General features: G+C 34.0%; 1 protein-coding gene across 1 annotated transcript in view; it reads right to left on the reverse strand.

Annotated features, from left to right (window-relative positions):
* Window positions 1–6,311: 6,311 nt before the first annotated feature.
* Window positions 6,312–26,361, reverse strand: part of LOC129230482 (uncharacterized) — a 31,812-nt gene continuing 11,762 nt past the window's right edge. Inside the window, exons 3-5 of the mRNA XM_054864884.1 lie at window positions 7,625–7,646; window positions 7,490–7,551; window positions 6,312–6,472 (exon numbers count right to left, since the gene is read on the reverse strand). Of these exons, the coding sequence (XP_054720859.1) occupies window positions 6,312–6,472; window positions 7,490–7,551; window positions 7,625–7,646 (245 nt within the window). The remainder of the gene's footprint in view (window positions 6,473–7,489; window positions 7,552–7,624; window positions 7,647–26,361) is intronic.

Below are 26,361 nucleotides of genomic sequence, written 5' to 3' on the forward strand. Positions count from 1 at the left end.
AAATACGCATAACTTGCATTATTGATAACTATGATTAACTTTAAAGAGATTTTTGCTAAAAATATGCTCTACTGGTGTTTTGCAAACCTTGCATTACGCGTATTTATTTACTCCTTAGCGCTTTAGAAACTGAAGTCAGAGTAATACAAAAACATCAATTGGACATCTCTTTCGTTTTTTAAGTAGCCCGTGCAACGCCGGGCACGCAGCTAGTAAAAAATGAAATTGAGTCTGCGCACCGATTTAAATATATATATTTTCTTAAATAGTAAACTTTGTCAAATTATTTAAAAAATGGTCAAATCCTATGTTTTTAAGCATGTTCCTTCAGAAAAAAATACTTTTAAAATTTCGCAAACGACCCCATTATCATCATTCGGCGAAATTCGAAGTTCCATTCGGTAAATTGAAAATTTCTGCCCTCCAAAAATTTAAAAATTAAGTTTGGAGCTCCCCTGTACGAAGTCACTGTATATATGTATAACCGCGGCAAGTTTTCAAAAAGGGAGACAAGAGGGCACATGCCACACAAGAACAAAGCAAAATTGTAACTATCGCATAGAAACTTTTTTCATTTATTGCGTAAAATACCACAAAAAATATTTGAATCAAATCCCTTGTTTTCAACGATTATAGCCGTTTTCCTTACGTAACTAACTTGTTTCTTATTCAAGGATAGGTAATTCGTTGACGCTTCTTTGATACAGTCAGTCATTAACATAGAAAGAAGGACACGTGCGTGTGTTGCTGTATTTAGAAGAGTCTCGTGAATCAAGAAAACAAATTCTAAAATTAATGACTTATTTTTCAGGTTACAATAAACGGAAAAAGAAAGAAACCACATGGAACGTAAATAGCAACACGATTGCATTAATCAATCACACTTGTTGCTGTGACTTTCTTAATTACGTGGTATTCCGTGTTCTAATCAATGCAGAGCCATGCGCAAAGGTTAGAACTAACGATTGCCATCTGTTCCCCCTTGGGAAAAAATTTAAATGAATTTATAAAAAATATTTGTCTGTTAACTTATCTTGTTTTCGTGATATAATCAATACGCGAATTATTCTAATTATTACAGGTCATTGATATGGAAATCGGTGAAACGAAGTTAAATTTTTGGGAGGGCAGAAATTCTCAATTTACCGAATAGAATTCCAAATTTTGCCGAATGATGATAATTTTTCCGAATCGTCAGACAAAATTTGCCAAAGTTAGATAGAATTTGACCGAATGGAATTCCAAATTTTACCGGATGATGATAATTTTGCGGAATCGACAGACAAAATTTGCCAAATGATGATAGAGTTTGGCCGAATGGAATTCCAAATTTTACCGGATGATGATAATTTTGCCGAATCGTCAGTCAAAATTTGCCGAATCAAACATTTCTGAAAGTTTTACGGTGACCTCCCATGACTTCCCATCGGTGCGCCTCTGAAAATATTGTCTTCCCACAGATGCTATGGAATTGTCAAACGTCCAGTTAAGACGAGTCTATTTTTATGAGGGCGGAAAAGTAAAAAAAAAAAAAAAAAAATTAGTTCTTTTTTAATGACCTTTAAAATTGAAACACGTCTGCAAAAGCTGGCATCCCTGAAAACTAATAGATGCGTCCATTTCCGCCTGTGAACTGAATATTAGTCTTCCACTTCATCAGTGGCCAGACAGTATATGTGCTCAGAATTTAAATGACTTAAAATGTTAAAAAGTATAACTGTACCTAGACTGGGTAAAGTCTAAGTCACAAGAGGAAAATTATCCTGGAGATGAGTTTAAAGTTTTTCTTTTATGATGGTTTGCATTGCTGGATTGTCGTTTATGCGAGCTCATAAAATGAAAATTTGTTTGTTAAAATCTTAGTGCATTAACCTTTGAATAGACTTAGAAAAGTTAGTACGATGATGTTTAAATCTCGATTTTGAAAGAAAAATACGGAAAGGACATCGTGTCATTTACCTCCTAGGGATAAATATTAAATATCCTCTTTTGAAGTAAATTTCTACATTATTTCTTTGTAGTTTAAAAGAAAATTATTGGTTTTATAGGAATTATAAAACAACGTCATAAGAAATTCTTTTCACAATTTTGTCATGAAAAATTTTGAACGGGAATCACGTCTTACTCCCGGGTGCCGCCTTCCGGATGTATTTATAGATACGCTCCTGATATGTGCAACGTATATAATTTGAGGTTATTTTATTTATTTAATTTGTTTTATTTTATTTATTTATTTTATTTTATTTTATTTATTTATTTTGAAATAATGTTTTTTTTATACGCAGCTATTTGTGCTTTGAAAACTTCGCGTGAAATGTTTCATTAATGAATTATTTTATTCAAATTCTGAATCTTTCTTATTTAATATTATTTGGAATTACCAATTCAAAATTTTAGAAGCTATAACGTTTTGTTTTAGTAGCATCATGAATTCTTTTAAAATTATTTTTGTAAACTCTCTGGTTCAGTTTAGGCCTCTTAGTGGTAAAATTATTATTTTCTTAGGTCTCTTTAGTGCTGACCATATGCCCTACGTTGCTGATGAACCGGACCCATCACTGTACCCGTCACTGTCTGAAATGGCAGCAAAGGCAATTCGAATGCTAAGTAGAAGCAGTAATGGATATTTCCTGCTTGTAGAAGGTAAATATTTTTTATTTACTTTTTAGTAAAACCCGTCTAAGGATTAATTTCGATTTCAAAAGTTAATCTGCTCGTTTACAAGGTGGTTATAGCCTACGAAAAGAACGTTCTAATAAATGTCTATCACTGAAACTTGGTACTTATGCTATATAGACCAAGGGGAAAAGAAACGGGTTAATCACGAAAAAATTGAAAACTTTTAAACTATTTTTATCAATTTAAAGACTATCACTTATTAATTACATTTTTATTGATGCTCTATTTATTTGTAAAAATCTAGTATCAATGGTTTGCACACAACTACTGCTTAGTGCCCAAACAAAACTTTGCCTTAAATTGACGAGTTGAACCGCATCATTGCGACCGACTCTCGCTTATTGTGCTACATTCACTTTAGCTACCAGTTTCTTGATACTCCCAGCTTCAATTAGATGATACTTGCCTCCAGTTCGGTTATTGACTATTCCAGACTGGTGAGTCCACAAGAAAGACAAGAATGACATGCAGTCTCTGATTGTCATTACCAAGCTGTGGGTATTGTATATACTTCTGCATTTGTCCTGGCTTAACGGCGATAAATTAAGACTCCTATTCAGGGACGGTTAGTTGACTCCATCTTTTTAAAAAAGTTGTCTCTGAACTAGTTGGCTGTCGTTTTTCGTTGCATTCACTTAAGGCAACTTAACTGAATCAACTTTTCTTAGAATAAGCCGAATTTGTTCGAGCAGCTGTTTCACAACGCTGTTAAACAGTGGCGGCAATTCTGGGAGGGGGGCAAGGGGGGAAACCGTCCCCTTTTACTTTTTATAGTTAATTTGTTTATATTATTTTACAATTTAGGAACCAAACCTAGAAAATTTTTAAAAAGCAGATATGTCGAAATTTTCAGAACATAATTATTTGTTTTACTTTCTACATCTGTTTACGAAACATTATTTAGCACAAGCAGTGACTTTTAGTAATGTATTAAGTGTTTAGATATTAGTAAATCGATTGTTATGCTTAAACAAGCCACACTTGTTTAATGAAATTATTACCAAGTATTTGTGACATCTCAAAATACTTTGGGGTAAATTATGTAAGCCTAATTAATTTTAAAAGGTTTCTTTGGGGAAAGTTATTGTGTACAAAATTCATCAAAATCTTAAGAAAAACGTGAGTTAAGTTGTTAGATTTACATCTATTTACACTCATCTGCTCTCAAAACCAGCCCTAAAAATTTTTTATATACTTTCTTTTCCCTCCATTTTTGTGCTGCTGCTATAAGTCCTGTGGCTTTTTTTTTTTTTTTTTGCACCCCCCCCCCTTATAAGCGCCAATTGCCACTTTTGCTGTTAAAATGGAACCGAGTTGACTCAACTACTTTACTCGTGTATACAGAATTGCTCTAATACACTGAATCAACTAAAAATTGATTCAACTCATCGGGATGAGAATGGTAGCAGCACATGTGCCTATTCTAGCGATTTGACTGACGTGTTAAGGCTGCCGGGCATACACCCGGCACTTTTCTACCTGGTTATTAGATAACCGTCCATTCGAATTTTGATTCAAGATGCCTCGTGTGAGGGCGGCCTCTGCGTAAAAAAATCTAACCAAAAAGAAAAGTTACCGTTGTGGAACAGAAATTAAATAGAAAAAATGATTCTAAAACGTTTTCTGTTTGCAATTTCAATAAAAGAAACTTTTAAAAAATCATTAATATAAATGCGATACAGTGGACATTTAATAACAAAAATTAACTAAAGCAGTTAAGCATCAAAGTACTACTATATACTCTTCTTAAAAAAGACCTTACTTATTTTATTTCGAAATGGCTGCAAGAGAGCGGTCAGTATGAACAATAGAAAATTTTCAGACACAAATAAAAATCAAACTTTCTTTTTCAAGAAAAAATTTTTTTTTTTTCAATTTATGTTGTAAAAAATGTTTTGTGGAAGGCATAGGGTGGCGGCACCAGTCACAGACATGCTTAAGACATCGCTCTCAGGTTAACTCAATTTTCTGAGCCTTTTAATGTATTTAGACCTTTTAAACTATTTTTCGCTCATGCAACTACATCTCATCTAACGTTTGGCTGCTTCTGGATCCTCTGAGTTAGTTAATTCTATTTTTATTTGCTCAATTTCAAAAAAAAAAAAAAGGTTCGACCCCCCAGTAACAGACACCAAACATTCTGATGGTATCAAGTAATAGATAGGATGAGGAAAGGATAAGTAATGGACAGAATTCCCTTTTTCTCTTCGAAATGTGCAAAAGTTCTTTAATTTTGGATCTAAAACCTTATTAAATTCAAATGAACATGAAACATCGGCAGACCTCGTGGTGGCTGTTCAAAACCTTCCACCACTGCCTTGTAATTACCAATTGGCTCATAAAATTCCCTTTGATAACACCAGATGGTTGCACCGTATTCATGGGCCGCAGCAACATCAGTTTTACTCGCATAAAATTCTTGTTATTTAAATCTAAACTTACGACTGTCTGTCATTGGACCCTTGTCTGTTACTGGTGCCGGTACTCTACTAATGTAACTATTACACCTAATATTCTCCTTTTGGTTCTAAAACAAGATATTTTTAACCCCTTACATCAAATGTTAAAATATTTCTTGATACATTTTGTTGTTATGGCTTGACCACGAAAAGAAGGCGGATGACTTTGAAGATAAAACGTCATTTTTATCATTTCTAATAGGTTGTTTGCTATTATTTTAGAATAGATATAATTAGCGAGACCATGCCTCTTACTATTCGGTGCTTTCTGGCAGATTCTACCAATTACAAATGTTACAAATGATGTTTCGCTTTAAGGTCATCCGCCTTCTTTTCGTGGTCAAGCTATACTTTAGTAAGATAACTATTTTTATAAATAGCATTTCAGTTATGCATCACATGTGCCCCAATGCTCCTTTGGGTGACTGTATATATATTTTTTGATTTTGATACTTATTAGTAGTTTTTCGTCAGGAGGGAAAATCGATCTTGCCCATCATGACAACTCGGCGTTGAAGGCGCTCGAAGAAAGCTACCAGTTCGACAAGGCCATCGAGACTGTGCTCGGTATGACGAACCCCGAAGACACTTTGATTGTGGTGACTGCTGATCATTCGCACTCCTTCACCATTGCTGGAAACTACCCTTTGAGAGGAACCAACGTACTTGGTAAGACATTTGATTAATGATACCAAGATAGCGAATATGTGAGTTGTGGGAATACTGAACTTTGTAAGAAAAATTGCGTGTCCCAAAGACACACGATAGAAATATCTTCTTTTTTTTACATGCTGAACTGTTACTTCACCTGCACGTTTTCCTTCACGCCACGCTCTTATTCTTCCTACACCTGACTTTAGCATATTCACATCAAAACTGCATATTTTAATGAAGAAAATTGATTAATAAGCAACGAGAAAACTAAACAATACTCGGACAAGGAAAATAATAGAAAGTATAAAGTTAATTTTGCTTGTAAAAGTTAATAAACTAATTTCAAAGGTAAAATTTTAGCAATGTGGATTACACTTTTAACGGATTACTTGACTTGAATTATATGCTTGCTTGATTTCACCCTTGGAATTAATTTGTTACATTAATTAAACTAGTAACTGATTATAACTGTTGACACAGTAACTACAATGAGGTTAAAAGTGAGGTAACAAAAAGTACTTACTCGAGACATGCCCTGCTCCCAGTGATGGTTAAGAGGTCAGACATAGGCTTGCACAACTGCGTCCTGTCATATGATTGATAAGGGTCATAGCTAAACGAAATCTTACAGCTAAATTTATCTTCCCAATGGTCAAGTAGTTCTCCGTCATCATGAAAAACTAAAAACAATGATTAGAAATAAAAACTTGCTTATATTAAAACATGGATTAATAGAGCAAGATCCCACGAGGGTCAAATTTACGTCTTAGTTGAAGAGGCTCCATTGAAGCCTTGAAATAGCTATATGCTGTATCGTCTCCAATATTTGTGCTTTATTTACGTTGTTTTTTCACTTTAATCATATTGTAGCACAAAGCTTATATGATAATTTTTCATATTACGTCTTAGTAGTCTTATGAACATTTTTGACAATATATTTTGACATGTGAATAAAGATAATCGCAGAAACATTTATACAATTTGGTATTGAAATTCGCATAAATTATGGTGATGTTGATATCATGATAATTGCAACAAATTTGGAAAAATATTTCTCTGCAAAAAATGTCGTTGTCGTAGATGAAGACGTTGATCTTCTTGTTCTATTAATAGCTTTGACTCCAAGTAGAAATAATCTTCTTTTTGCATAACCAGGCAAAGATAAAGTGGACAAAAAGATCTTTTATTTATTTTTTATTGTTTATGGCATTAATTTAAAACTGTAAGCAAAACCAAGGATTATGACAGAAAATGTAAGTTAAGAAATAGTCTAAAAAGTACAATGACGTCAAAATATTGATTAACGTTCCAAGCAGAGACTGTGAAATGTCCCTTTGTCCGAACTGCAGTAAAGGTAGCTTGTATGAGCTTATAATAACGTCACACCATCGGTCATGTTGAATTGAATGTCATGTTTTTGCAATTAAATTTTTTGTCATCTTCAAACAATTAAGCATATCCTTTCTCACAGACCTCGTACAATGGAAAAATAGGAATCAATTTTCATGTTTTTTCTTCTACTCTACATTATGAAACTAAAAACTAAAGCATGCTAATACCTCATTGAAGCAGAAGTAAAATCACAATCAGGTACTTAGCATTTAAGTCTTTGAACCTCATAAAGAATACGGACAATTGTAATGCTTGATAATTCAAAAATAAAAGTTTTAAATATATTAATGAATGAAATTACTTACTCAATTTCTTGAGTTCATGATCTATGAAGAATTCTTGAACTATAAGGCCGTTTTCAGTACATCTAGATAAAAAAGATAGATCAGAGGCAATGACATCTAACAACATAAAAATAAAGCAATATGAAAAATACTAACCTTTGAGGACCCTCACGAAAACCTGAAAAAGAAAGCAAGGATATAATGCTTTTGTAAAACAGTGGCAGAGAAAATCATAAAACTTTAAGTCCAACTAAGTACAACTTCGCATTTCTCTTAATTTCATAAAGGAAAAACAAACAACTTCATTAGCTGTAACTTTATTTAATAATAAAATGCAAATCTTATTACTATTATATATGCGAAAGTTTGTCTGTATGGATGTATGGATGTTTGTTACTCTTTCACGCAAAAACTACTGAATGGATTTTGATGAAACTTTACAATAATATAGCTTATGCATCAGAATAACACATAGGGTAGTTTTCGTCCCATTATGGGGGGCAAAACCCCCTTAGAGGGGCAATAAAACACAATTTTCGTATAAGTTCTCTAATATGGGGATGAAAAAATACTTGCACATATTAACATTATATGTCCATCGAAAGCTCTGGTTTTTCTGCTGAAGATGGCACCTGTTCGAAATTTCCAAGTAGAATAAAAAACGAGTTATGAGCTTTTTAGTTCCATGTTCGAAAGCTTTCCTTAACTCAATACAATATTTAGTGTATCATCTCAACTCCCTGTCGATAACGACTATTGTAGTATTGTTGACTATCTTTGCTTTTCGTGACTGTTCAAGGCTTTTCTCAAGTCAAATCTTGAAGTAAGATTTTTGCACAAGATTGGCAAATAATACATGGATTTGGCTGATTTTTTTTTTCCATTTTAATGCAACTTTGATTCAATTAATGTTTTTTTTTTTATTTATTTGTATTGACTGGGTATTTAATCGATCAGCTGGAATCTAGCCAAACTTTTTTGTGGAATCATTTCAATAGCTAAGGCATTTGGCATTTTTTTTCAACTGTCGCTGTTTTTGAAGCTAAAGACTACGCAATACTGTTTCTCGGTTTTCACCATGTAACCAAATATGCCATTTCTTTAATATTTCTTTCTTTAAATTTGTTAAAACGTAAAATAATCCGCCAACTATTTCGCAAATTCATAAGCAGCGCAAAAACTTCCATTACTTTGTCTTTGCACACAATTTCAAACAATTGCAAAATTTTTACTGTTTATTGGAAACATTTCGGGTAGCATCATTGTTGACCCTATTTTGGGACGATTTCTGCGGTAAGAAGTTACACATTATACAATAATTTAGATTACCGGTGTAGCGCTGGATATTATGTATTTGATGGAGATCGGGATTATAAGGGAACTGTTTCACTTTATTTAAGAATAGTTGACCTCACTCGAATTGGAATTTTTGGGAATTACCCAAACTGACTTCTTTACAACTCCTGAACGTTTTCGTGATTTATTTTTTGTGATTTTTGGGTTTCTTCTCAGTTTTGCCAACATTTCATTTACTCCCTTTCCCCCTAATTTTCAGTTTTAATCATACCTTTTGATACATTTAAGGGGGCAGGCAATTTGAAATGTCGGCGAAACTAGAGTCAAACGATGTTTTGGTAACTATTTGACCTCTGCTTGTAATCCCATTAACTTGAATCAATTGAAAAAAAACTACATCAACGTGAGCGAAGCCGCGGGCAAAAGCTAGTTGAAAAATAATGTTATACAACATGTAAAACCGGAACATGTGAATCGGAAGGGCATAAGCGCAACTAATGAAACTTTTCAAAATTCAATAAAAAGTGTTTATTTCATATATGAAATGTTTATTTCCAAATGAACTCCTTTCTACTAGAATTCTTATAACCAATTTAGACATAAGTAGGATCATTACCTCATCTTAAATTACGTTTCAGTTCCTCACTAAAATTAATTAAATTTCTTAACACTATTTGAACCTATGCCATCATTAACCTGAAAATGCAGTTTAGAGTGATGAAAATGCAAGTCAAGTAAAACAGATTTGCTTTAAATTGATTTATTATAAACTAGCAGTAGCCGCACGGCGATGCTCGTACTAAGAATTTAAAGGAATTCCGTTGAATAAAAAAAAAATCCTCCCTCCCCCCATGTGAAATAAGCATTTTTCAAAAAAAACCTTTTAAATTCTCTATGGAATTTAAATCTATTCGTCGAGACATTTTAAAAGATTTACAGTAGCTTTAAAACTCAAAATAATCGTCCAACTGTATAGTTCATCACTTAGCGCGCCAAGCAACCACGCTACGATTACCCTGCCCTTCTGCGAATGAAGCGGTTTTTTATCTGCAATTTGAAATGTTTCAACAAATAACTAAAAAAGAAATCAAATAGTATCTTTCAAATTCAATTCAATCTATCCCAGCTCTTAGCGAGCGAAGAGAACTCCAATTAATTAGCTATCCCATCTGTATAACGAAAAAAGAAAAAAACAAATGCTGTGGGACAATCGAAAATCGTAGTCAGGGGAAAAAAAAAGAAGAAAAAGTATATTTCATTCGGTTAAAAGCAAATCAAAAGTTTCTTTGAAATTCAAAACAATTCGCCAAAACATTGAATTACATTCAGGGCCGTCCGAAGAGCACACGACGCCCGGGGCGAAAGTTTCCTGGCGCCCCCCCCTATACACACAGAAAAATCAAGTTAGTTATAACATCAATGCGTAATAGATACTTATTATTTTTTTTTACATATTAATGAACAGAACAATCAAAGGGCTAATACAAATTAAAGCAAAAGCAATGAACCTGTTTCAAATATTTGTGAAACATAATTGCCTCAAAAACTTTTCGAAAAAAAGGGAAATGTTGAAAACTCAAATATTTATATAGTAAAATGTTATTAAACTAGATAAAAAACTAACAATCAAAACTGGGTTGGTTATTCATATTAATCAAATGAAGAACACGAATAAATAATTTTCTGATTATAAATAGAAAACTTATTTATCGAAGTAAATTACATCAAAATTAAATTTCGATCTGGATTCATTCAATGATTCTTTCCGAGAGTTTTTTAGCTTTACTTGTACCAACTTCATACCAGTTTTCGTATATGTTATAAACAAAGCTGCTTTTCCTTTGCATCAAATATTTGTAAGTTTTAGAGAGAAGCTCACACAAATACTCAACAACATCAAAAATCGCTCAGAATGGCGTTTTTGGAGCTCTAATTTCGAAAAATCACTGGCCATAATAATACAAAATATGGCCTTACAAATTGCAGTTTAAGACTTGAGTTTGAGAAAATATTCGTGCAAGGGTCCCCATGCCGCCTTTCTTTAATATCATAAGCAATGGATTTTTTAAACGACACTTACAAAAAAATTAAGTTGAACAGCCCCTGAATGTAAAACTGCTTAAATGTTTTGAACCATAATTTTGAACAATTTTCCTGGGAAATGCTCCAGATCCTCCTATCCATAAAATCTTCAAAGTTTGTTTAAAGTTGCGTTTTTGAAACTTCAATTTCGAAAACTTGCAGGGGGAGAAGGAATTGATTTCAATCTGTTTAAAAAAATAATCGATCGGAAAGAGTCTGTGAGCCTTTACCGTAACGTCAATAACCATGGCCTATAATCGCGTTTTTAAGGCTAAAATTGCGTTTTTAAAACTCAATGCTCAAAATTTTGACCGAACAACTTATGACCTTTTTTCCTGTTCGACCAAAAAAAAATTTTTTTTTTTCTTTTTTTTGAAAGTGTTCCCTTAAAACTTTTTTATGGTTACGTCACTGCACGCAGGGGCAGAATTCAAGCAAATTTGGTGAGAACTAGACAAAGGAGAAGTACCTTTTGTTTGATTTTAAACAGTTATATTCCCAAAAATTGTATCTGCTTCAATGATACAAAGGAAACGAATGTTTTGGAGACTTAGAGAGAGAGGAATACTTTCGGGCCCTAAGAAAAAATAGAGAATCATTGCAATGATTCCCTATTTTGTGTGTCTATGACTATGTATCTATGATACATGAAATCAGGGGGCCCCGCAATGCACCCCTAATTTTATACAATCGGGGCATTTTAAACCACCCCTCGTGAAAATGTCGTTTTCGTGTGAATGTCGCCGTGTTCCGTCGAAACGAGGGGCGCCTTGCGGCGCCCCCTCATTTCTTGGCGCCCGGGGCGATTGCCCCGCTCCCCCCCCCCCCCGTCGGGACGGCCCTGATTACATTTACAGTTGCTTTGAAACTTAAAATAATCTACCAACTATTGTTATCGTCTAACTCGCCAAGCGACAGCGATGCCGGAATCCAGCATTTTTGCGAGTGAAGCGGATGTTTTTTCTTTTTTTGCAATTAAAAACGGTTCGCCAAATAAACGAAAAAGACGTCAAATTGCATTAAGAGTAGCTTTCAAAAGTAAAAAATTCAGCAAATCTATTGTTTACCGCCAAACTCGCCAAGTGACCCAGTTGCCGTAACCCAGCCGATTAGCGAGTGATGCGAACTCCGATCGATTAGCAACATTATCAAAGAAAAAAAAGTTCCTTGATTAAAAGAAATCCTCTCTCCCCCTTTGATGTAAAATAATCAATTTATTTCACAAAAATGCCCCGGGGCAGTAGCCCCGCCAGCCCTCCCCTAAATCCGGCCCTGGTCGTCATGCCTGCTCCGTCTTTTCTCATTTCTACTTTAATGGGACGTTCGCATTTAGTTATGACTCGATTTGTTCATTTAGCAAATAATTTTACATGTTACTAGATCATTTAAAGTCTATTTGGCGAATTACTGGGGGTTTTCATTTGGCGAACTTTTTTAATTTAAATGACTTGGTTTAATTATTTGGAAAATTACTTTTCATTTTATTAGTTTTGTTTCGGAACTACTTTGATATACCCCCCCAAATCTGAAATTTGGCGACTTTTTTTTCTCGCCAAGAAAAATACCTGTTTTGGCGCCAATCCAACCTCCATCAAAAAATCAATTAACATCTGCATATCTTGAGCCAAATGATGCATAAATAAACAATCAACAATAACTGGCCTTCCAACTGTCGGCCTACCTGACGAAAATGAAGAACAACTATCAATTTTCCGACTCAAAATTTCGTGAATCTTTTCAACAACACTATATACAGTAGGCATATTGAAAGCTAAAAGATAAAAATAATGAATAGAAAAAAAATATATATAATTGGAAACATAGGCGGATTTAGGACTGAGTTCCGGGGGGGGGGGGGGGGGGGGGGGGGCAGGATTTTTTTTGGAGCAACATTTTTAATTGCCTTTCCCTCCCTCTCCCATGTTTCTGTCTGTTTCCTGTGATGCATAAGGCCATTCTTTACATTTTTATGTGTCGTTTTCATTACTGTGTGTAATCATGCTGTCCTTTTTGAATTGACCTTAAAAGAGAGGGAGCTGGTATTAAGAGAGTGACGCAGAGCTGCCTTTTCAGTGGGATATAGAATATCACTAATTTTAGGGGACCCGGGGATTACTCCCCCGGAGGAAATTATATAAAATGGATATAAAATTCTGCATTTTGATGTATTATAACGATTAATTGTAAATAATAGGCAAATATATTTTTTTTAAGTTTTATGCTTTAAAAGTGCTTTGTGATGCAAGTTAATACTTTAAAAGAAATGGTGCACATATTTAGAGAATAGGTATCAAGAGAGTAACATACTGCCCATTTGAAGAATTCTTAAATTATACACTTGCTAAGAAATAAAATTGAAGCACACTTTGCTTAGGAGTTTTAAAGACTTGTTTAATTATTTTCAAGGTTTGGTTGGTAAGATTGGGTTTTTGGCTCAAGAGCCCTGGTAGGCTATACTGCGCCAATTCTTTTCAGGGATTTTAGAACCTATTAATAATTTGCACTTTCCCGTCTCTGAAATTGAATAGTAGATTATACAGTTGTACAGTATTGTTCTTTGTAAGAAACGGCTATTTTAAGTTTAAAAGAAAAAAATAAATTTTTTTAAATTTCTCATCACAATTTTTTTTTAATTATAAGTAGTACAGAAAACGAAAAGGAATAGGGGTAGTGTATCATTTTTTCCCGGGATAAACAGATGAACAATATGCAGTAAAAGTAAGATAAAAGCAATCAATACAAAAGAATTTCCAAAATTCTGCATTTGGGATTAAATAAATAGCAGGATGTGAAGCATGTGAGTTACAAAAATTTATTTCAAGTAATGTGTTACAAACGCGAGAACCTTGATTTTTACATTTTTGATGCAAGATGTAGCAAGGAGCTGAATTTGACACATTTTGGCATTCCTCCCCTTACCATTTGTTAGAAATTTTAAAATTTAAGGTTTGTAGCCACACGTTTCTAAATATTCAAGGTTTTCAAGTGCTTGAAAATGAAATTAGTTTTTCAAGCACTTTCCATTTTTTTAAGGAACGAATCACAATTTTTTGGGAGTTAGGGGCACACTTCAAAGCAGGGGCCCTAAGTTATAGCTTGTTTATCTTATAGGCAAATCCGACCCTGCATGTAATTCACTCTTACCTGCAGATTTTTGTTTGATTTTTTGTAGTTGTAACGAAAATTCGGCAGTTTTTACAGTTAAAGGATTTTTACGATTTTACCAATCTGTGTAATGTTTTTATCGGTTTTTATCAAATTTGAGCAAATTTTTCCAAAACTTTTGATGACTGAATTACTCAGATTTCAATAATGACAATAACTGTCTCATTTAGACTTAGATGATTATGACTTACCTTAATTTTTAAACAGTATTTAGAAAGTAAGGAAAATGGTATTTTCCCTCTAAGTAAAAAGATTCAATTAATCAGAACGTTCAGATAACTGAAGTTTATTCACGTTTGCGATAGTATTTATTTTTCTCTCTCTCAAAAAAAAAAAAAAAAAAGACAAGCCGAAAATTTTCCAAGCACATGAAGTAGAGTTCTAACTATTAGTTTCATATATACAATTTTTTTCCTTTAAAAACATTTCATCAGGTAATAATGCGATCTTACAAGAGTTGTGCAAAACTTTCGTACCGGAAATATATATACCCTCACTTTTTCTTTTATTCAGACGTTTTCCTTACAATGTATGATTCTGGAAAATCAGAAATTTAGTTTTGAACTGCTAGGGATTGAGATTCCTATTTTTTTCACCTAAAAAATTAACGCATTGTTTATAATGATTTTACGTTCTGTTTGTTCAATGGCTGGACAATTTTTCCAGTTTTTTTTTTTCATTGTTGAGTTGCACATTCGTTGAGTACGGTGTTAACTGTTACATTTGATAGTATTTTGCTGTACAAAAACCTTTTAGCTATGTACTTCTTTTGCAATGGCATACATTTCAAATCAGCCAATTTAATTTGAATGTGTGAATCCAGAAAGTTCTTCAATCTTTCGTCTGTAACAACCCAAAACATCTAGTTTTTGAAATCACGCAAATTGAAAATAAACATTCTGAAAAGAGAGAAAACAAATCGTAACGAATAGATCGTTCTGTTAAAGCACATTGGGAAGAGTCCCAAACGTCAATAATTATAAGTGTTGCAGCTGAATGCATAGCTCGTTTAGCCTATATTTTCATTCATATACTTGCCCAAATGGTTTTCAGTCCAAAATAGTGAATTTAGACCAATTTTCAGTACCCCAGTGACAGCTGTACTATTTGTATTTAATGTTCGTTTTTTTTTCTTTTACTTTTCTCCCTTCAGAAAAGGACATTTGCTATTCTCTTCATTTTAATTGAACTATTCAAAAAAGAAAAAAATCATGATTTTTTTTTGTTATTTATAAGATTTTGGAAGATAAGTTGTTACTATATAAACTCCTCCCAAAAATGGGGGGCATTGCCCCCTTTGCCCTCCCTATAAATCCACCCATGCTCTTCTAAACTATTCAAAAACGAAAAAATAATGATTTTTTAAAAAATTTTTCGAAGATGTGTTGTTACTACATAAAGTCCTCCCAAAACTAGGGGGGGGGCATTGCCCCCCTCCGCCCCCCATAAATCCGCCCATAATTGGAAAATACAACCAGATTTGCAGCAAAATACAGCAAGTCAGAAATCTGCTTGATCACTTCACAATGAAATGGCGAATGAATGAAAAGGCGCTAAAACATATATGAAATCCAAAAATTGTTGCCACAAAACTTTTTAAAAAAAAAAAAAGCTCAAAAAAATGGTACAAAATACAAGAAAATACTAAATTTGGCAACAGCAAAAACCTAAAAGATGAGAAAAAAAACCTAAATTGGCAACACCAAATAAGAAACAGCAACCCTAAAAAGTCCGTAGGGAGTGCCAGATTTGGCGCGTAATTTTTGGGGGTGTATATCAAAGTTATACCTTTGTTTCAATTCTTGTTTTTTGCTCAAAAAAAAAAAAAAAAAAAAGTGCACAGTGACAAAATAATGCATGATTTCGCCAAATAAATAGTTTCTACGTAGGTTTAATCAAACATGCTAACAATAATCAGAACAAAATCAGTCGCCAAGATTAATAATGTGCCGTAAAGTACCTATAACGAAAAACAAAAGACATGTCTTTGATATAATAAAGGTAATAGTTTTTAAAGAGAGTCGACGAATCTCTTTAAAAATCCTCGTCTGGAATAGTTTCGAAAATATTCATCAGATAAAATACATCTTTCAAATAATACATCTTTCAATAAATTCCTCAATATCGCCATTAAGACAAAACATATCATTCACCCTTAAAAATAACGTAAACAAAACCAGTAAGAGTCAGATTTTTTTTTAAAGACTACGTATCCATTAAAATCGTACACGAAAACATTGCCTTGCGAAAACTTAATCAAAAGGAAATATATTTTACATGCCCTGCTACACACACACACAAAGCCCCAATGCGTTAAAAACCAGTTGCAAGAAATTTTACTTTTTGGTACTCAAGCAAGAAATGGCAACAAATAGTATTGTTCAGCTTTTCTTCAAGCTAAAATTAATCTCGCACAAAAAATGGAGGAAGAAATTTCTTTTTGGAAATAAATTAATATTTATTTCAGACGCTTATAACTTTTTTTGTAGTCATTTTTCGATGTCCGCCGCTCTAGTCTTTGCGGATATTTTCGAAATGATTATTTTTTACGAGCTTTCCAACGGTACAAAAACCGAAAAAATCGGACCATTTCTTGGCATAGACGTATGTTCTCATAAAATTGAGTTTTTAATTAATATAATATCTCCGTTAATTAGCATCCTACGTGGATGAGGCTGAAATATTCGTAATCCATGTAAACTTTCGAATTTTTTAATACCTGGTTTGACCCTGAACTCGAGCCCATTCTTGAGAATTTTGCATATGAGTGCAGAACGTCCCCCATCCCGTTTCACCCCCTTAAAATCGAAATTTTGAAAAATCGTTTCTTAGCACGCGTTTACGTCAAAAAAAAAATGAACCTATGTTCCAAATTTCAGCTTTCTAGCCTCAGTAGTTTTTTCTGTGCGTTGATTGTCAGTCGGGACAAGCTACTTTAATATACAGATAAAAATAATGTAACGAAAGGACAAAAACATATTAGTGAAGCCCGTATGCATAAAATCATTGTCTTAAGAAAAGACTTAATATATTTTCCTCTTTCTCTCGCCTTGCTTTTGTGAAATAATGAAGTCTGGTGTAGAAAAAAAAAGCGTAAAATATGAAAACTAACAAACTGGAGAAAAAAAGCATAAGTTTTGTATGTATAAAACAATTCATATTCATCAAAGACATCCTAATATTGATGTCTTTTTCAAACCTTCATTTTTCTAGTTTTGTGGACCAAGTTCGATGCACATATTAATCAGAATTGCACTGAATAATTATCTTAAGATCGGTTATTTCCTCCTATATTATGAAAGTTTTCCCTTTTTACTCAATGATGTTAAGTTAGTTCAGCTGACAAGCGTTACTTCGTTTTTCCAAAAATGGAAAGTAATAAAAAGCACTCCTGTTTATATGAAAAATTAACTGTTCAAAATCGGGGCCAGGGGGCAATCCCCTCTCCCCTAAATAATCGACCCGCCTCTACCGCATTAATGCTTTAGTAAAGGTGCTATTTCCTGTTATTTAATCACGTGAAAAAATACAATGAGGGACAGTCAGACTCGGGGAACGAAAGGATAAAACACACATGCTACGCCTTCGCACATCACTATTGTTCGTTATATCGCAGCAAAAGGTGTGGAAAAAGTCGAATCCGTCGGAGCACTTTCGAATAGTCAAGTCTCGGGCCAACGCCTCGATTTCCCCCCTCCCCCTCTCCTACATCGATTTTGCAAAAAAATGGGACCTAGGCGCTTTCTGTAATAATCAACTGAAGTCTTTTGTTTATTACTGATTTGGTATATCCAGTGCTATAGAGTAGGGGGGGGGGGGAGGTGACGTCGTCCCCCGAAATCTTTGGTTTTTAAAAGCTTTATCATTTTTTCCCCAAATATTTTCCCCTAATAATTTTTCAGTTTTAGAATGTAAGCCGAAAATTTTCAGAAATGACAACTCAGTTTTCGGAAATTTCGGATCACAAAACCCCTGGTTGATTAAATATTTGTATAGTACTAGACACATCCATCTTGTATGCAGAAAAATAACATCACTTAAAATAATAGTAAAACAACGCTTAAATAAAAGTAAAATATGCGGCGAAAATCTAATAAAAAAAATAAATAGTCTTTAAATATTGTTACAAATTCTGTAAATAGTAATCATTATAGTAACGTAACCTGTAAATAGTTTCCCGTAATGAATATACAGCCCCTATAAATTCGGCTGAAGTATACGCTCCCCTATTTTTCATTGCTAAAATTTGCGAAGGAAGAGAAATAAAATAACGGTCTACGATTTTCGAGAAGCATTTGGAATCTTGTGGAATATTTGAGAGCTCTCTTTTCGGTGTGTATAAAAGCCGTTACGCTGGATAAAAAGTTCAGTTTCGAGTTAGTTTTTGCTTGTGAATCGTTGCAGCGGAACGCTGGAGAGCATTTATTGTTCTGTTTTGTGAAGCCTTTTGCGCTGTTGTTTTTCGTATTTGGAAGTAAATACGTGTGTAACCGTTGATTTTACGGTGTTGTGTGATATTTGTTTAAGTGCTGATGATTAATTTAACAGTCGTTGACGATCTTTCTTGTACATAGTGTAAATAAATTTCCTGTATTTTTAATCAAGAACTATGTCGTCCTTTCAAGAAAGTTGGAAGTCGCACCGGATCCGTTACAATATAATTCGGAATTGATAAATTACTGCTCGACTGATTAATTCCAATTGTGAATATTGGAGGTTGACAGAGACGTCGCAGTCTCAGAGTCTGATACAGGAACTCCAGATATGTTTTCATCGGGGAGGGGGGGGGGGGGTTCTTCAGTTTTTTCAACATGCGTGTATAATTGAAACAGGTTAGGGTGCCGTGAAAAAATTGTAATTCGTCAAAGAGTGCCGTGAGTCGGAATAAATTGGAAACATCTGTTATATGTAGTTTTTTCTAACAAATGCGGTTTTTTTCCGATAGGGTTTCCGTCTAATACGGTGTGCTAGTTTACGAGACCCTTGGTATAATGAGGTTTTCCGCTGACACGACACTCGAATTTTACATTTCCTGCACGATACTAAATCCAAAACACTGATTTAAACTAATTAACTATTTACAGCACATTTAAAAATAAACTCAGCACGGCTAAAGATGAAACTATCTAAAAATTACAATAGAAAGAAATTATAACCTACAGAGACTTTACATAAAATAAAACATTTACACACTCAAAGGTTTTATCAATTGAAGAGATGCCTGCAGCTTTGGATACAGTTTTAACCATACAACAAATTTAATCAACTATCGTTGATTACATTTGTTGCAAAAAAAAAAAAAAAAAATCGTACGGGCGTCACACTTCTTTGTTGCTTTTCATTATACTAGTTCCAGAACAAAGTGCCGCAGACAAACTGTCTCAAGAAAAGCTATTTTACTGTCTATATCTTTTAAATACATATGTTATAAATGACAGGTAATATCCCCCTCCCCCCCCCCCCCAAAAAAAATTTACTGTTTCTTATTATGCGGTTTTGGTTCCGCATTTCCTTTTTTTTTCAAGCAGTCATGTTTACTACTTTAATGCAATGAACCTCAAAACAGATTACAAAGTATTGTCGCAGATTTTGATGGGGGGGGGTCATGACCCCCACCTTTTATGCGGTTTTAATCAAATTTTTTATTTTTTCGAGCAAACATTCAAATACTGTTGCGGGTTGCGGGGGTAGGGGACCACATGACCCTCCCCCCCCCCCCTGTATTCGCCACAACGTCTCAGTCGGTACTGAAGACGATGAACCAGTGTAACTTCTAGTCCATGAAAAACAACTACGCGAAAATGCTGTTAAATAACACTTTTCGGCGCTCGTACGCCTAAATTATTTGTTTTGCCAAAAGAAAAAATGTTATAATATAAATCGTAGGAAATTTTTTCTTGTTTAATTTTGTATGTAAATTAATTCATATACACTGTCAAAAATGAAACGCTCAATTTTGACGATTCGGCAATCCTCGAGCACTATTTCGTTATTTTCTACGATCCTTTCGTCACCGAATCACGTGATATTTGACGAAACCAGAAAGCTCAAATTTTTCACGAAATAATTTCGTCCCGATTTCGTCACATTGCAGTGCATTATGGGAGTTTTCGTTTCAGTCTTGTACTTGCTCCTTAAATTATTTTACTGCAGTTATTCTAAAGGATTCATAAAGAAGGTTAGTATTTATTAAAATTTGTATGTGCAATGTGCCTTCTTTTATGTATTGTTACATTTTTGTTTAGTGTTGTGTTTATTGTTGGATTTAAAACACATTAAAATTGAAAGCGACCTGTTCGATTTGGTTTGGAATTCTGTATAAACTAACTTTGAGTCACCTCCACGTTAGGCTTAACTAGCGTTATTTTTTATTTGCAAATGAAAATGTGTGTTTGTTGACATTTGTTTCCGAAAACGTACTTCCTTTATTTCCCCCCATTAGACTATTGACAAAGATGACCAAAGCATTTTTACGAATTTAAACTTACATAAAAAATTCCACCGTCGCTACAGCAACGCAGATAATAAATACAGCGCCTTGATAAATAGCATAGAACTTTGAAGCTTTTAATTTCAACGTTGAATATGTTGCATGGTTATGTGTTTTCATTCTTCTTCATGAATTTTACTAACATAATTCTGGTGAACGAAGTGTTTTTGTTTAATAATTCAAAATTTTTTTACTCTGCATTTTTATTTTCTTAAACAAATATTCCGCCCCCACCCCCTCTCTAAGTATTGGTATTTTTTTCTTCTACTCTACATGTAATATTTTATTCAATACAATAATAATTTATACAGTAGCTCCTCACAAAAGTGTACGTAACACTTATCATTTACAATGAAATATTGCTCTACCCATTAGGTAAGATTAATATTTTGAAATGGATAAACTATAGATCTTCTATAGTTAATTCTTAACAAAACTACATAAAATATTTTAATAGCAAAATGAAATATGATTTTGAAGAAATTAATAATCAAAAAGTATTAAGAACTCACAAAAGTGTTCATAAAAATATTTTTTAATAATTGCTTAGCAACCTTTTAAACAAGCCCACAAAAATCGAGGAAAAAAAGCGCTTAATGCAGTTAAAAATAAATGCAAACTGGCTATCAGCTTATGGTTCGGAAATGATACCCTCCCCTCCTTTTTTTTTGTTAGGCTCGTTGACCGGACTTATTAAAGTCGCACCCCATGTTGTTTATGTAATGTCATCCCCTTCTGCGGCTGTCTCTTGTTTATGTTGTATCAATACTTCACTATTTGTTGAGTCTGTTTCTTTCTTTTTTTCTTTTGAAAGGTTTTACTTGCAAAATAAAACATGAATTAAAATAAGTATTAATTTAAAACAAAGCATTTTAAGTTACAAAGAAAATATTAATTTCTATAAAGAGCTATATCTTTGTGCTTTGCAGCTAAATATTTTCAATATTTTTTCAATTTTTCCCAAATTTAAAATAAGTTATTGAAGGTAACCTTGATTTTAAAAAAAAGGTAAGTTAGCAGCATGTTTGAAAATAATAACAATTATAAAGCGTTCTTTGTTGTTTATTTTCACATTTAGTACGCTAAATTCTATGTTAATTTGTGTTACCTGATTTGTGATAATTATGAATTTTTCCATTATACATAGTTTCTACAGCTGAAATAAATGCAGCATTAATTTTATTGCCATATTTGCTGCCTCAAGGAATTATCAGCAAAATAAAGGGAATTCTCTTCAGAAGCATTTCATAGATGAACTACTAGTAAGTCCAAATTTAAGTTAGAGTAATGGTTTTTGCTGCAGACAAAGTAAAATGTCTATGTAAAATTTCAATTGAAAAATTGAAAGGAAAATAAAAAGTATATGATAAAAATTAGTAAACTTTTCTCGATACGCTAGTCACTATTTTCATTACATACCTATGAATCTCTTACTTGCAATTCTGTCTTAGCGTTGGCCATAGTTGCATTAATGCTTATGGAGCTATCTTAGTAAATCAGTAAAGTTCTAATCAATTATGTTATATAAAGGTACCTAATTTCCCTTGAAGTTCCAAACAGGTAAATATGAAGTATGTACCAAAGTACTTCAAAGTATAAAGTATGTACTGCATGCAATAATACACTTCCTGTATTAAACATAAATTTTGCCAAACAAGCATTCTACATAGAAGCAAAATTAATAAGGCAAATAATCGATTGAAAAAAGAAAAAGGTAAGCTTTTTTTCAAGATTATCTAATTTCATTTTCTGTATCTAATTTTCGAACAAAGATATACAAACTTAAAGCTGTACATTTTATTGCACTATTTCTTTAAAATTTATGGTATTAATTTTAAAAAAATCTTTTTTTTTTTTTTTTGGAATTTTTTATGCGATGCAATGAAGAAGTAAATCCCCAGCAATTTTCTCTTGAGCAAATATTGATGTAACTCTGCATAAAAGTAACTTATGTCTTATTCTTCCAGAACCCAATGTCTGCTGAGGAAGTAGCACTTCTATATTCCCAGTAGGACTGGACGATGTAGGAATTTTTGCATCGTGATGCATCGTCAAACTTACATCGCGAGTAGTTGAAGCAGTTTGAATTATTCTTCCAACTATAGGTGGCAAATCCCCGATTAGGGGAGTTTTCCTTGCAAAAATCGAAGCTTTTGTCAGAATTTTCCCAAATTTGGCACGAAAACTACCCTATGGGAATTCGCAAACATCAAAGGACAAATGTACCAAACTTGGAATAGATCCGACAAAAACCCACGCGGGGGATTCCCCATGCATAGCGGGACTAAAATGGGGGAATTCTCGAGCATCAAAGGAATTCAGTGCCAAATTGTTAAAATATCTTATAAAAATTGGTTTTTGAAAAAAAAAAAGAAATAGACTCCAATAGCTGGACGAAAACTCCCCAACGAGAAATCCTGAGCATCAAAGAAATTCTGTGCCAAATTCAGAAAAGATCAAACAAAAACTTGCTTTTTATAAGGAGAACCCCAATAGGGTTGCCCCCCCCCCCCCGTAGAGGAAGGAAAACTGATCTGCTTGAATTCCCGAGCATCAAACTACCTCTGTGCGAAATTTAGAAGAAATCCGACAGAAATTGGTTTTTATAAGAATAACCCCAATGAGGGGTTGCCCCCCCCCCTCCCATAGAAGAACGAAAATTATCCTGCTTGAATTCCCGAGCATTAAAAGACCTCTGTGTAAAATTTGGAAATGATTCGACAAAAACGTGGTTTTTATAAGAAGCACCCCCAATGGGGTTCCCTCCCCCCACAATAGAGGGACGATAACTACTTTTTGAATTCCTGAGCATCAAACGACCTCTGTGCCAAATTTAGAAGAAATCCGACAGAACTTGGTTTTTGTAAGGAGAAACCCCATGGGCGTTTCCCCCCCCTCCCCCATGGAGGTACTAAAACCATTGTGTGTGCATTCCCGAGCATCAAAGGACCTCTGTGCCAAATTTGGAAAAATCCGACAGAACTTGGCTTTTATAAGGAGATTCCCCATGAGGGTTGTTCCACCCCCCTCCCCCCCATAGCGGGAAGAAAACTGCTCAATGAGTATTCCTGAGCATCAAGAATGAACCTTTGTGCCAAATATGGAAAAGATCCGGCAAAAAATATATTTTTTTTGCAGGAAAATCCCCCTTATGGGGTTTTAGTTAGATACCATGGGGAGTTTATGGGACCGGACTAACATGCGAGTTTCCGTTCTTTTTTTTTTTTGCTTGGATAAAAAAAAAGCTTGGATGTAAGCAAACTTGTGGAGCACACCGATCTATCGGTTTAGAGGTTTTTATTCTAAACCGGTGTAATGATGTAGGGTGTACTGTACATCGGTATTTTACGATCCATCGATGCATCGTAAAGCCCTAATTCCCAGATACCATTTCACATTGTTCTTTAGCTTGAATTTGCAATAATTATTTTTACATTTTAAAGAAATTGTCTGCTTGTATTTTTACATTAATAAAAAAAAAATTTAACATCTTTTATGTGTCTCTTTTTTCAACAAATACTTGCCTTTTGCTTTAGGCGGAGGGGGGGAGTGCAGGCCAGTCATTTCGATTTTTTTTCCAATTGTGGAAAAAGGTGTACACTCTTCAATGTTTTTATAGAGAACCAACTAAAACCACGGCCTCTCGTACGTAAAGAATAAAAGTTCAAAAATCAAGGGGGGGGGGGAATGTCAACCCCCATAAATGACCCCCCACCCGCCGTAAATGACGGGCCTGTGAGTGTGACTATGCGCGTCAAAGTGGGAAATTATGGTGGTAAGATTCTGAAGTAAAGATTTGACTAAATCTTATAAGATACAGTCGAACCTCATTAAAACGAACTTTAATGGATCATTAAGATCGATTACTCTTAACAGAATTCGTCTTATCCGAAAAACAAAAAACAATGGGACAGAGAATACAAAAAAGTCCGTTTTAGAAGTAATTCTTTTTAAGCGTGTTCGAATTAACGAGGTTCGTCAGTATTGTCAAAAAAAAAAAGAAAACTAATCAGCTCAAAAAAGAAAAAATAAAAATAAAAAATAAATAAACTCAAAAAATTACGAAATTAACATGCTCAAATATGACGAAATTAATTTGACGAAACTAATACTCTCAAAACTACGAAAATGATTGTCGATTTGACGAAACTAGAATGAAGAAATATTTCGTTACATTTGACGAAATTCGCATCTTCAAACCAGAGACGAAAGCAGTTTCCTCAATTTGACGAAATGTTCGCTCGGAGCATATCCCTGGAAGCGATTTCGTCAGAAACGAAGAAAATTTCGTCGAATATGAAAGTCCATTTCTGAGAGTGTAATGCATAAATTAATGTTGTATATGGTTTTTTGGTAGCAAAATGAGTCAGAAAGGAGATATCGTCAAAATACCGCTTTTAGACGCCATTTTTTCAATATGGCCGCGCGAGCGGCAAAGATACGAGGTGGCAAAGTGGAAATTTGAAAAAGAGCATATCAAAATCTATAAAATAACCAATTTTCAAAACTCCCGGAAAATTTTCCAGGTAACCCCCTTTTTTTCGACCAAATGACTGGACCCCGTTACGCGCGTTATGTTACAAATCGGTTTACCCTCCCATCAAAAGTTATTGCTTCAAAAGTCAGCCTTCTTGTGATGCTCCTGCAAGCGATAAATAATTGCTACTGCCAAATAAATATAATGCTTGAAATACACCGCCAGCTCAGTCATTTCCAGCCGAGGACCGCAGTTTCGTGCTTATTAGCACTCATCAGCCCGGCATAGGAAAGTGACCTGTCACTTTCCTATGGCGTGCTAATAAGCACGAAACTGCAGTCCTCAATGACTGAGCTGGTGGTGTATTTCACGTATTTCTGCTTTAGCCCTGGCTAATGGGCGGTAATTTACTGAATATACCTTGCCTCGCGTTCAATCTTCGAGTTGAACCGAACCATTGCTTCGGCCACTCGCCTGGTCTGCTAATTCTATATTAGCTACCAGTTTGTTTCGCACTCTTGGCTTCCTTATGAGGTTTTCCATCTCCAGCTCAGTCACTTTCCTATGCCGGGCTGATGAGTGCTAATAAGCACGAAACTGCAGTCCTCGGCTGGAAATGACTGAGCTGGCGGTGTATTTCACGTATTTCTGCTTTAGCCCTGGCTAATGGGCGGTAATTCACTGAAAATATAATGCTTGTTGTTTGTTTCTTGGAAAGAAATTAACAGCTGAAAATAAGTTTGGTTTTAAAAAATTTTGTTCATTTGTTTTATCACAGCTAATTAGCAGTGGTGTTGTTGTAAACTTTTCTGAAAAGGCGTTGGTAAGTACTTTTCTCCCCGCTCATGATTTAATAAACAATAATAATAGTAATAATTATATATCAGTAGTAATAATAGATATCAGCGAAATGAACTTAGAACTAACTGTAGAGGGACAGTAAGGGTGGGGAAAAAATATGATCGCTTCAGATAGGGTTACCAACTTCAAAATTATCGCCACTTAGCGTCTAGCGTTAAACTTTTATAATGACTTGATTAATATTCTCATCATTTTACCAGCTTGTCAATATTTACGTTTTCACCGAGCGGTGTGATGTTTAACTGTTATTTTAGGAGAAAATTATATGGTTTTGATTTTTCGATGCTCACAAGGATGATCAACTTTAAATAAACTATTTTACTTACAGTTTTTTTTCTTCAGATGTCTACATTTTGAAAAATGCTATCTTTTAACATCCGATATGAGAATCATATTTTGTTCTTTTTTCAAGCTAACTTCGCTTTTTTAGGATGCAAATGAATGAAAAGTATCTTTATTTTTGTTAGAACGCTCATTTCAAGTTTTTAAAGCAAAATTCCATTTTCTTTTATGAGTCAAAAA

The sequence above is a fragment of the Uloborus diversus genome, chromosome 9 (genome assembly GCF_026930045.1).
Source record: "Uloborus diversus isolate 005 chromosome 9, Udiv.v.3.1, whole genome shotgun sequence".
Lineage (NCBI taxonomy): Eukaryota > Metazoa > Arthropoda > Arachnida > Araneae > Uloboridae > Uloborus > Uloborus diversus.